Source organism: Theobroma cacao, chromosome 1 (genome assembly GCF_053813885.1).
Source record: "Theobroma cacao isolate CCN51 chromosome 1, ASM5381388v1, whole genome shotgun sequence".
NCBI lineage: Eukaryota > Viridiplantae > Streptophyta > Magnoliopsida > Malvales > Malvaceae > Theobroma > Theobroma cacao.
The window spans coordinates 2,042,512-2,054,776 of record NC_142639.1 but is presented as its reverse complement, the minus strand read 5'-3'; the positions used below and the strand labels follow the sequence as shown (position 1 = coordinate 2,054,776).

At 37.9% G+C, this 12,265-nt stretch overlaps 2 protein-coding genes across 2 annotated transcripts; one reads left to right on the top strand and one right to left on the bottom strand.

Moving 5' to 3' along the window:
* Positions 1-118: 118 nt before the first annotated feature.
* On the bottom strand, positions 119-1,144 carry LOC18611012 (transmembrane family 220 helix protein). The gene is made up of 3 exons (XM_018127728.2): positions 940-1,144; positions 512-838; positions 119-402 (listed from the first exon to the last, which is right to left on the bottom strand). The coding sequence occupies exons 1-3, from the start codon at positions 1,028-1,030 to the stop codon at positions 323-325; spliced, it is 498 nt and encodes a 165-aa protein (XP_017983217.2). The 5' UTR covers positions 1,031-1,144; the 3' UTR covers positions 119-322.
* Positions 1,145-3,958: 2,814 nt separating this feature from the next.
* LOC18611011 (BTB/POZ domain protein) lies at positions 3,959-7,948 on the top strand. Its single transcript, XM_007047011.3, has 2 exons — positions 3,959-5,493; positions 6,656-7,948. Exons 1-2 carry the CDS (start codon positions 4,858-4,860, stop codon positions 7,622-7,624), a joined length of 1,605 nt encoding a protein of 534 aa, XP_007047073.2. The 5' UTR covers positions 3,959-4,857; the 3' UTR covers positions 7,625-7,948.
* The last annotated feature ends 4,317 nt before the right edge of the window (positions 7,949-12,265 follow it).

Genomic DNA, 12,265 nt, shown 5'->3' with positions numbered 1-12,265 from the left:
TATTGTCACATGTTTGTGTAATGTCAGAAACTGACCGATTAAAAAAGACATGACTAGACAAGATATGTCATTACAGACATGTCGAAACTTCAATTTTCCGAAGTGGGTCATGTACAAATTTTCTCCACAAACGAACAGAAACAGGGACGACTGCTCCTCATTCTTCTTTATTCTGACATATCTGGTATCTGTCACAAAAATGTTACAGGATTTGCATTAGCAAAATGCTAGAAGTTAGTGTGATCAACTATGGTGTGTTGGTGTAAGTTATCTCGTAGATTCCAGGCAGGACAAGGAATTCTGGTCCATCCATAGCTGTTGTTCAAAACCTCATTTCCCCTTTCTGAACCACAAAGAAGACGAAGGGAAGCCCGTAGCTGAAAGCCACCACGAATGCCATTCCTGTTTTGACAAATTTAACCAGAAACATAACAATTAAAAACTCTTTCAATCTCAGATTCTGATGTTCACGAACAATACAAATGGAATAAACTGGTTCTAAGTTTCTCACCATATTCAACAAGTCTTCCAATTTTGTTCTTCTTCTTCCTTTGCTTGAGATCTGTTGGTTCTGATATAGCTTTGAGATGCAAAATCATAGAGATGATAACCAAGGCACTACCAGTTTTCTCCCTAACAACCCTCTCAGTCAAATCTAATGACCAGAATCCTGCTATCTTACTCAAAGAATCTTCAATCACAACCTTAACAAACAAGAACACTGCAAGAAACAGTGCTACTTTTGCGATATGCCTGATCGCTCCTTTACTGGAGTTTATCCAATTTACCAGATTAACAACACAAGCACAAGCATAGAGGGGAAACCAGAAGTACCAATCTATGCCAATCAATATTAGGATAAGAAAAACAAAAGAATTATTAGCTAATAAAACAAAAGCAAATACAAAATCTCAAGATGAAAAACTATAATCATTATACCAGGATCATTCAACTGGACAGATGAAGAAAAACCAAACATGATTGCCATTAGCAGAGAACACCAGCTGAATAGCTTTGTGGGTTTTGCCATTGTCTTCTGTTTCAAAGATGCAAAGAAAGTTTAATATGTTTTGTGTATAACAATTATAATAGACGCCCAATTCCTATAGTCAACTGCTCAACTTTCTGGAAGTTCAGTATTCTTAATTATCAATCAGCAATGTACTAGCAGTATTCTGGAGTTGTATATAAAATTAAAATTGCTTTATTTTATCAGCAGATCACCTTTCTTTATGTGAGGCTTTTGACTTTTTGGGCATATCAAGCATCTTTCCATACCAAACCTGTATTATATGCAATAGAATATTCTTTAACAAATGAGTAAAGCTTTGGAAGGAATGAGAGGGCATGCATCTTCAAGTTCTTACATGTTAAACAATGATGTTAAATTGATCAATTTTGGTTAAAGAAAAACCATGTTTAAGGTCCTTTTTTTTTTTGCCATTGCTAAAATCGAGTTTTGTTTGGGAGTGGAAAACAGAAGCTTGGGTAAAGGAACCCGGCAGGGACCATGTCCACATGGGTACGGGGTTTGGGGTGACACAGTTCAAAATCTAGCGCAGACATAGCAGGCAACTTGGCTGATCTGCTGTAGACATTATCCCACAGGCATGCAAAGTAAAAGTGCCTCCATTGAGCCAAAGCATGTTACAGATAGGGTTCCAAGAACTCATTGTTTCTAGATGTTGAGCAATTCTGTCAAACACAGTTTTTGCGTAGATAAAATTGAAGACAAAGAACGAATGAATCTTGCGAAAAGGAAAGAAAAGAGAGAAAACAAAAAAGGGTTTCCTCAAATTATGTTAACATTGCTCATCTTTTTATTCTTTTTATATACAAACATGTACCACGAGAAACTAGCTTATTATAATCAAATAGATATATGTGACAAATGTACAAATTTGCTTATGAAGTTTTTAATAAGAGAAAAATCAGAAAAAAGGGAAAATTTTGAGATATTTCTATAGAGATTATTCCTCAGCTCCCACTCTTGACCCATATCATAATGAGGTCTATTCTTGGGTTTTTAAAATAAGATATGATTAATCATCATGCTTGGAATATAAGTTACGATGTAAGAAATTATATATAAAGATTAAAACCAGCAAATGACAGAGATTAGTGAGTAATTGATAGCACAAACATGGCACACGAGTCCACCAGGGACGACCCACCACATGGAGAATGATTCAAATGAGTGGCAAGGTGGGCCAAATTTCCAGCCAGGCCATCTTGCAAATGGTTTTCCTTTTGGAACCACTGATGATGAACCCTTGCTCTCTTTTTCCCCCATCATTTCTTAGAACTCCATTATTGCATTACAGCATAGAAAGCGAGAGTTTACTGAAATGAGGAGGAAGGGGAGGAGGGGCTGCCCCCAAAGTCAAAAAGATTTTTCAAGAGCCTTGCTTTGATATTTGGTCTTCTAACTAATGCCATCATCTTGTGTGGAATTGTGCCACATGCTAACTTCTTTTTTTTTTCTTCTATTTGATTGTGATAATTTCCTTCCTTTTTATAAAGCAAGTAGGGGGAATTGCCAATTTTAAACAAAGCAAGTGTATTTTCATGTTCCTATGAATCAATTTGAATGATGCTCTCTGCCTTTATTTTTTTTCTTTTTTCCCTCTTGACAGATGGGTCCATTCAGAAGCTTTTGTTAAGATCTGAATTGATGGCAAATCAGAGAGGAAAGAAGACATGTAGTTATAGCCTATAACAAGCTTCTTTTTCCCCCTTTGCTAACAAAATAAAAGGATCAAGGATGAAGGAAATGATGAATTATCTAATATAGCCTATAACAAGCTTTTTTCCCCCCTTTGCTAACAAAATAAAAGGATCAAGAATGAAGGAAATGATGAATTATCTAATATATATGAGAAGTTGAATTAAGAGAATGCTCCCAATAATAACATGAGTAGTTCTGATTAGGCTCTTTATAACTTGCTAGTATGATGGGATATTAAAGCTGTTCTAGTTTAAATTTGAACCCTCCAAGGTCATAATAATCTTTCATAAAAAGTTTTTATAACCATGCAACTTTTACTAATAATGTTGTTGGCTCTTCTTGTGTTTTAAATGTCATCATAAATTTGTTAACCTAAGCTCAAACTACACTATCCAACCAAGAAGGAACATGGTTAAGGCATTGACACAGCTATTTCAATTACTGTTCAAACTAATCAAAGTATTATGCATGTTCTGATTTTCCATTTTAGATGTTAGGTTTGGAATTTAATGAAACCAATGTCTTTTAAATAACCCTTTCGTCATCTTCTCACAATGTTCTGGTTTTGCATTAAGATTCAACATGGAAGAAGTTACTATGTAGTTTCTGTTGGGCATGATGACCTTGTTCAAATAAAGAAGAAATCCAAATGTATGCTTTCTTTTAATTGCTCTGGCCTTTCCAATATTTCCAAAAGAAAACCTCCAAACAAAGTGAGTGATTTAACGTAGACAAACCAGAGTTGAAGTTTCTCTTCATCTAACAGAGAAAAAAAGTAACGAAGAAAGATCAGCATGTGCTCTTCATCACCCACAAAAATACACAAAGGTGAGTTGAGAGTTAAGAGACTTTTCTTGGAACATCCATCATTTTCACTATCCCCCAGCACTATCAAAGACTGTTGGATCTCCCCACAATGCCCTTCACCCATTCCTAACTCTGTCGGCCAAATTCAGCAGCCCTTTGAGGGCATCTCAAGTCATTTCATTAACCCACCAGGCCACCAGTACTCATGAAAACGATGCTCACTTTTGCATAGAAAATCCAGCAGCGGCCCACAAAAGCAACGACTCGAGACAGAAAGAACCCAAAAATTTATGGGGTTTGGCAAAAATATAAAAATGAAGTTAATAAAGGTGGAAAATTTAAAAGAAAGGTGATGAGAGGCAATTAAAAAAAAGAAGCTTGTTTGATCACAAAGGAAGCGTTTTAAGACAAAAGAAAGAATATTCAGAGTGGCAAAGACATGCAAAGTAAAACAATCATCAAAAGCATAGGGAGAGACAGAAACAGTGTTAAAGTAAAAGCAAACCAAACCGCATCAAGTTCCTTTCTTTCTTTCTTTTTAATTTTTGGTTTATTTTTACTTTAGCTGTTGTGGGTTAATATTTCTTCTTTTCCTCTCTGTACAAAAAATTAAAAAGAGTGACACTTTACTCATTATTCTGCTCCGGGCAAAGTTTGAGTTGAATGGTTCCCTTGATGCTTGACACCAGAGCTTTCACTCAATCATTTTAGGCACCCGTGGGCTTAGAAATAAGAGATAAGAAATGGGTTTTCAGAGGAGATACCCAGTATACACATTAACACCAGTCTTTCTTTAGCTGAGGTTTTTGTGTTTGGAAGTTTTCAAGATTCTCTTTGTTGGGTATAAAAAGGTACACTTTTTTCATGCTTGTTTTCTCATTTTTTTCAAGGGTTTTTTTTTTTGTTTTCCCCTATTTTTCTCTAGGATTTTGATCTATAGTCTGGAGGTAGGAGAATCTCTAAATATTTTGCTTTTCTTTTTTTTTCTCCTTTCCCTGTCTTTCTGGGATTTGTTGTTATTGTTGTTTGTATTGCTAATCAAGCGTCTTGAAGAAATTTCAGGTTCTTACTTTGTAGAATCTTTATTTTGCTAACTTTAGATTACTGTTCCAGTTTGTTTTATCTTAGGAAAGCTGTAAGTTGGAGTACTTTAATTTTTGGTAGTTTTATTTCAAATAAGATTTCACTTAATTGTTTTAGGCAAGTTTGAACAGTCTTTTTTTGGCGAGGAGAGAGCTAATTTGTTACTGTATAGAAATCTTTTAACGTTAGTGGGTATGTGCCTTATTTTCATAAAATAATGCTTTGAGTTATTGCTGAAAATGGCTGAAATTAGACTCACTAGGGTAGAGCAAGGCCAAACCAAGATTAGAAATGTCCCAATTGCTGTGACCCCGGAAGGTTTCTGGTGTTGTCCCTCTCCTGTTGTGTTCCAAAAGACTCTCAAATCACAAAATCCTCTTAACAAACCCAAATCCTCCTCACCACCACCCAAGACTACTGTTCAGAAGAAACAGATCCCACTAACTGAGAAGAAGCCAATGACCACTCCAATAAGGGCAGCAGTTACCTCTGATGATCAAAGAACTTTTACCCCAGATAATCCTGGTATTAGTGCACCGGTTGTTCTTGAGAGGGCGCCGAGGCCTAAGGTAGAACATGTGCCTAGGAAGGTGGCAATTGAGTTTGGTGAACCAGGAACCAGTGATATGAAGGTGATTCTGCTTGGAAAGCAAGGGTTTTGTGTGAAATTGAGTGTGCACAAGAAAGTTCTACTGGAGCATAGTAGTTTTTTCACTGATAAACTTTCTGAGCAAGAGTCTGGTTTGTCTTGCCTTGAACTTGATGACTGTGAGGATGTTGAAATTTACGTTGAAACTGTGGGACTGATGTACTGCAAGGAAATGAAGCAGCGATTGATCAAACAAAGTGTTTCACGTGTGCTCCGCATTCTCAAGGTAATTTGCACGTTCATGCTATGGCCTTTCTATTTTTAGGAGCTGAATCTTTTTATGTTCTGCATACACACACATGCTAGGGACACCATTTGTAGTTTGTTTCCAACCTTAACAAATAATTATATTAGTAAAGAGAAGTCTTCTTCCCAGCTCAGATTGAAGGAATATCTGATGCTGAGGCCCATTTGTTATTTTGAGACCTTATCTTACCTGAGTTTACCATGTGACTAGTTACCACCATCATCTTTCTATAGCCTTTTCTCCTCTTATCAAGCTGCCTAAATTTTGGTACATATGTTGCGCACTTGGACTTAATGCTTGCCAGGTTACATATCAACATATCATTCTGTCCTCTTGTTGGATCTAGTGATGTGGTTTGATTAATTTATTCAACTTTTGTATAATTGTTTCTTGCATCTTCAATACTTGCTATTATTTCTGCTTTATTTGAATATACCATTTTTTGATGTACATGAATTCAAAAGGCAATTAGCTGTCTCACTGCAACAGATATTTATATTCACACTGTGAAATGCTGCATAACTGGCAGATCAAAATTTTCTTTCTCATGCTTGGAAAGCCAAGTAAAATACTCAAACGTTACCATTGAGGATGTTTGCTATAAGTGTAGTTTGGATTTACTTGTATTCTTGCTAATGTCCTATCTCTATTGTCTGAGATGGAATTCCAGCCTCAGAGACAGAATGAAGATGTTGCCTTGTGAAAGGATGATTCTGACTTGGAGAATTAGTAGAAATTAATGATTAAGATTTGATCCTATTAGCAACTACCTATGTCTTTCTGTTTCTCTGCTTGATGCCAATTATTTTATTCTTGCTAAAGGTGAGAATGGCATAACCTGTCATTTTGTTACAAACTTGCATTCTTAGTGATGTGTATTCTGAAACTTTTGAAGGGCATGTTGTATCATATGTCCATCACTGGATTCATTGTTTGCTAGTTATGCTTAACATTTGCATATTAAAAGTTTAACATGATGTTGATGGATATCTAACAATTTGTTCAGTCATAAACTTAATACATGTGAGCATGTTTTGTTAAAATATCTTTTTTTTTCTGCTGTATGTGAAGCCAGCTACTGGATTTTAGAGTTCTTTCCTTTTATGAAATTTCCTTATGCATGTCATCAACATCTTTGCAGGTCGCTGAACTACTCGGCTTTAACTCATGCATTCAATCATGCTTGGAATACTTGGAAGCAGTTCCTTGGGTTGGTGAAGAGGAAGAAGAAAAGGTGGTCTCTTTAGTTTTGCAACTCCAGGGTGAAGGTATTGGAGTTACCCCAGTACTAAAACGCATCTCTTCTGATATCTCTAATCCCCCCAGGGACACAATTTCACACATAATGGAACTTGTTCTTAAAAGCAATGAGGAGAGAGGCCGGCGTGAAATGAAATCTATAGTATTGAAGCTTCTTAGGGAGAATAATAGTCTTCCAAGCTATGCTGGTTCAGCTGACATCTGCAATGAAACTGTTTATGCATCATGCAGAAGCTGCTTGGATTCACTTTTGTCTCTGTTCAAGCAAGCAGCTGACCCAGAATTCACTGCTAAACCCATGGAAAGCAAAGAACCTGTGGTGAAACAAATAGCTTTGCAGGCAGATAATCTCTCATGGCTGCTTGAGATTTTGTCTGACAGGCAAGCTGCAGATGAATTTGCACTAATGTGGGCTAGCCAGCAAGAGTTAGCAACGTTACATTCAAAGCTGCCTATTGTGTCTCGTCACCATGTTAGCTGCATTACAGCTCGGTTGTTTGTTGGAATTGGAAAAGGGGAGTTGCTACCAGTGAAGGACACTCGTCAGCTGTTGTTACAAACCTGGTTGCAGCCATTGATCAATGACTACAGCTGGTTGCAACATAGCTGCAGATCATTTGATCGGAAAGTTGTGGAGGAAGGCATCGGCAGGACAATCCTCACATTGCCTCTAGAGGATCAGCAGAGTATTTTGCTGGCTTGGTTGGGCAGTTTTCTGAAGGCTGGTGACAACTGCCCAAATCTTCAGAGGGCCTTTGAGGTCTGGTGGCGTAGAACTTTCATTAGACCTTATGCAGATGCCCAAGGCAATGCACTCCAGTCAGATAGCTCGGTGACATCAAAGCAGTAGACTAAAGAAATAACAATACAAGTGAGACCATGTGTAAATTAATTGGAATTACCTTGCAGAGTTTGCGGAGAACTCACTTCAGCTTAAAATAACGGTATACTGAAACAAAAGTACTTATAAGTACTTGTTGGAGTATTTCTCCATTACCAATGGCAAGTCTCCTTGGAGGTAGCGTGATTTCAGTTAACTACTTCATGCTGCTGTTTCGTACTAGAATACAATATGAAATGTATGAAACTTACTTTGGATTGATGAGTGCTGGTTGATTGTTTTGATCTGGCAATTCGCAGAAGGAAATTTTAATTCAAGGTTCTTTCCTGTGAATTTTTCATCTAGCTTGATATATGGTTGTGCATTTTTCCTGGTGCAAATTAATGTCTTATTCAGTTTATCTTTACCTCTGCTGAATCCAAGTTTTGTTGAAGGTTGCAAAACTGTGATTGAACATGTGTGATAATGGAAAATTGGGTGGTGAAAAGTAAAGTTGCTTTCTGAAATTTCGGTATGCGCTAAGAACCCAAACACACCTTAACTAACACACTTCATATAACTGCAGAGTTTAACCATTTTCTTTCCTGCAATTCTTTTTCTTACTATTCTGAAGCCCCTCACTCCATTTTGCTCCATGAGAATACTTATAGAAAACTTTCCTTCTTTTTTCCAAACCCATTTTTAAAAGGATTGGATCTCTCTGAACTAAGTGCTTGTTGTACTTCTCCATGAAAATTGGCCCTTCCTCTTTTCTTCCCAAACTTGACACAATGGCCTTTTTGGTCGCACGGCCCGTCCTTAAATATAAAACAAGAGTTTAGCAAGGGAAGACCAAAACATGTTGTGGGGCAAATCTCTGGCTCTGTATTCATATGGACCAAACCTTCCATCAAGTCTAGGCCAAGTTCGTGGGCCAACCTTGAAAGGTTTATCTCTAATCTTTCCGGTTCCAGTTTTCACAAACCAACGGATGCAGGGTGGGACTGCCGTGCATCACTTGGCGTCGTTAGGCTCTTTTTGTCTGTTGCCATGCAGCTATTAAAACAATTCCCATTCTCATGACTGAGAATATAAATGCAATGGATGAGACATTTTGTATTCTTTTGGATTAAAATGCTCGTATGATGAATTTGAAAGGCGTGACAGTGTTCGTACTTTTCATCCTAAAGTTGTCGGTGCAGTTTGTCCATGTACATGTGCTTTGAATGTGCCCCTTCTCGTGCTTTCTCGCCCTGAATCATACGTCCTTTCGTGTCCCACAGCACATGATGCCATGCTTTTCCGTAGCTAAGCAAAGTAAAGATACTAGGCAGCGGTAGCTTTGGATTAGGCATGCCCCGTCCTAAGTTTTAGCTGCAAAGTAAATATACTATCCGACGCAGTGAAATGCATTGGCGTGATTGCCTTCAAGATTGATTGTGATTTGAGAAAAATGGGATCCAACTCAAACCAAACATGGAAGTCTAAGATTATAATCAGATATCGATCTCAAAACCGTTAATACCCACCCCTAAATGGAAATAGCTGTACGAGTTCGAGAAGATGTGTCATGACTGCCACTACCAGAGAGTTGATTATGTTTACACTTCTGCAAGTGGAATATACATGCCCCTTGGCCCGTCATTTTCTAGGTTACCAATCTCTTTACTGAAAAGCTTTGGGATGGAGGGTTCCTCTCAATCTATTGCGATTTGCAAGTATACAGAAACTAGAAACCTATGATATTCGAACTCGAGGTGACTGTTATCATCAATTTCTTTATATATTTAAAAGGTTAGACCTTCGTATTCATATCCAAAATTTGAAAGGAAAGAAATAAATAATTTCTACTTCTTGATCGGTCTACAGGTTTTAATACCAGATAATTGACATGTCAGGTGATATCAACGCAATAATTTTTCAATCAGGAAGCAAATTTGCATCAATATCCAACTATTCTATCCTGTCATTTATGATCTCAAGTCCAGTTCTCTTTTTCTGATTGGATACATATAGCTTCAGTCAATTTGCAGACTTCATTGCGTGTCCTATAATTAGTACACCTCTACAATGAAGTAAAGATCAGGGGGCCAGGAATTGAGATGGGGCGTGAGAGAGACATGGGGCATTCAAGCCCACTAATGAACATTGTTCCAAGATCATTTTGTTTCTAAGCTTCCAGTCTCCTCGAGCCTTCAAATCCTTGTGATTTTGTATTTTTTCCTTTCTATTAATATCAACAAAACCAATAACTTGGACATGTACGACTTCGTACCAACTTGGAATGACCCTGGTCCCTAAAGGACTAAAGACTAATTCAGTTAAACTCGTGTAACATGTAAAGTTCATAAAACTGAGATGGACATCAAGGAAGCTAACAATATCGTAATGCTTTGAGTTCCTTTTCACCAATCTTAAGTCTTGGACTCTTTCCATTTTCTATAACCTAACTACACACCCTTATTTTAAGTCTTCAAATAAGGTCCCCTACCTAGACCTGACCAGAAGATCGGGCGAGTGTCATTATACAACCATAGGATCTTTTGCAGACAAGACTTGAATGGCAGTGGCCCCTACAAATGGCTGGCTGGATGTAGAAACTGAACTTTGCTCCTAATGAATTCATATATGGGTTTTCTTGCTGGCGGCCCATGTTCCAGGGAGTTGGGACCTTTTAGTTTTTAGCCCATCCTTGTCATTGATATTTCCAATAATCAGCTGCAAGCAATCACCATGCAAAAAATAGAAATCAGAAACATACAACATTACAAAATTTCCTTGACAGTTTAATACAAAAGCTGGTCTCAGTTTAAGAGGCAAAAAAGCATTAGTATCTAATGATGTGAAATGCTAATCTTAACAACAATCCCAAACTACATGGGAAAGATCAAACTCTTTACTTTTGTTTCCACTTTCATCCTGTTTGTGAACCTTTATCCGCATTGCGGGTAAAGTTTGTGACGAATTAGTACTAAAATTGTGGCGGTAGTGCTCTATCCATCTACCGGCAACCAGGCTTGAACCCCACATGGGCTGGAGTCTGGAAAGAGGGGTGCTGTGTAGCAGAGGCCATCCACAATTGTGACCCCCATCCTTCACCCTGGCTGGCTGAAATCTTCAATCAGTTCCATAAATTCTTCCCAAGATGGGCCCAAGCCCAAAAACCCAAAATTTTCCAAGTGGGGTCCATGGGAGGAGAGTCATCTGGTTGGTGGACAGTCCTTGGGTAGCTTCTGAGTAGCCATTTTCGAGGTGGGGACTGACCCAAGTTGTTGTGCAAAATACTTAAGCACCCTTTTGTGGAGGGGTCCTCTGTTTTAAATGGAGGAAATTAAAGGCACTCATATGAACTTTCGTCTGTTTCTTTCGCATTGAATTCGTAATTTACACACCCCAAACAAGACAAACAAACCATTCTGGACGTACATGGGCGACCCATTTTTGAATAGTCTAGTAGAGGTTCGAGCCTAACAAAAACCCAGGTGTTACGAAACAGCGATCAGAAGAAAAAGGAAAAACAAAGAATTGGGTCAGGATCAGGACCACCCTCTCCATCGGTTAAGAAAATAACGTTTATCAGACATTGAATGTAAGATTGTAAGGTAAAAAAGAAGAAACAAAAAACAGAAGCCCTCATTTAAGGCTCATCATAGATTCTAATGGTATTTCTCTATCAGACTTCAGTTCCCTTTGGAGGGTCGATTTTTTAAACCCTTTTCGTGTCATGAACTAATATTCAATTCTAGCTAGTTTCTTTAAACCAAAACCCTCCTTACATTGCTCAGCTGAATGCTCTTACATCAAGGAGAACCAAAGCTGTTGCTGTTGTTGTACGTATAGTCAATGCCTACTTTTGCATTTGTTTCAGCATGGTTTAATTCTTACAGGTTGCTTCAAAAACATTAAATAAATCAAACTCCTTTGCTCGATCATGCAAATGGGGGGTGCAGTCATTCCTTTCATTTCATTTGTTTTTACAAAAAGAACTCTTGAGACTTAGCATCTGTCTCTCCCACCTTGTCTCTCGAATCAAGAAAATGGAGACACAGCTGAAAGCGACACTGCTTGCGACTTATCTGTGTGATAGAGAAACGTTTGAGCCTGATAGGCTTTTGTATTTTTGCGGCTTTAGATAATGATTTTAACCGCTGGAATATCATATCAAAAGCCCTTCCCTCCCCCTCCTCCCCCCCCCCAGCAAAGTTTAAACAATTCCCTTCTTTTTCTTGTTTTTTGGCCACAATATTTTCACCCATGAAATTATACATATCTTGGATTAAAAAGGAATTGATCGTTGCAGCAGAACAACTTAGTAAATCTAAATGTAGAGATGTTGGTTATATTGTTTTCTCAAAGGAAAAGCAACATATTAGGTAACGAGTACTTGTTGCTTTGCAAGTTATTTGTTTTGGATTTGAAGGAACCTTTCACATATAGAGTTGTTTATCAGGTAACACAATCTGCTTAGTTATAGCTCTGCGAGCAAAAGCAGACAGAAACTTTGACAAGCGATTGGTTCGGGCCGGGGTGGCTGTGCATAACAATGACTTGTACCAGCCACATCCTGCCAGGCAATTTCTTTTTAGGTAACATTAGCTACTTTCACGTTTTGTACTCCTCTTTTCTCTCTTTGTCTTGGGCATTTCTCCAGTCAAGAGACCAAACAAGGAA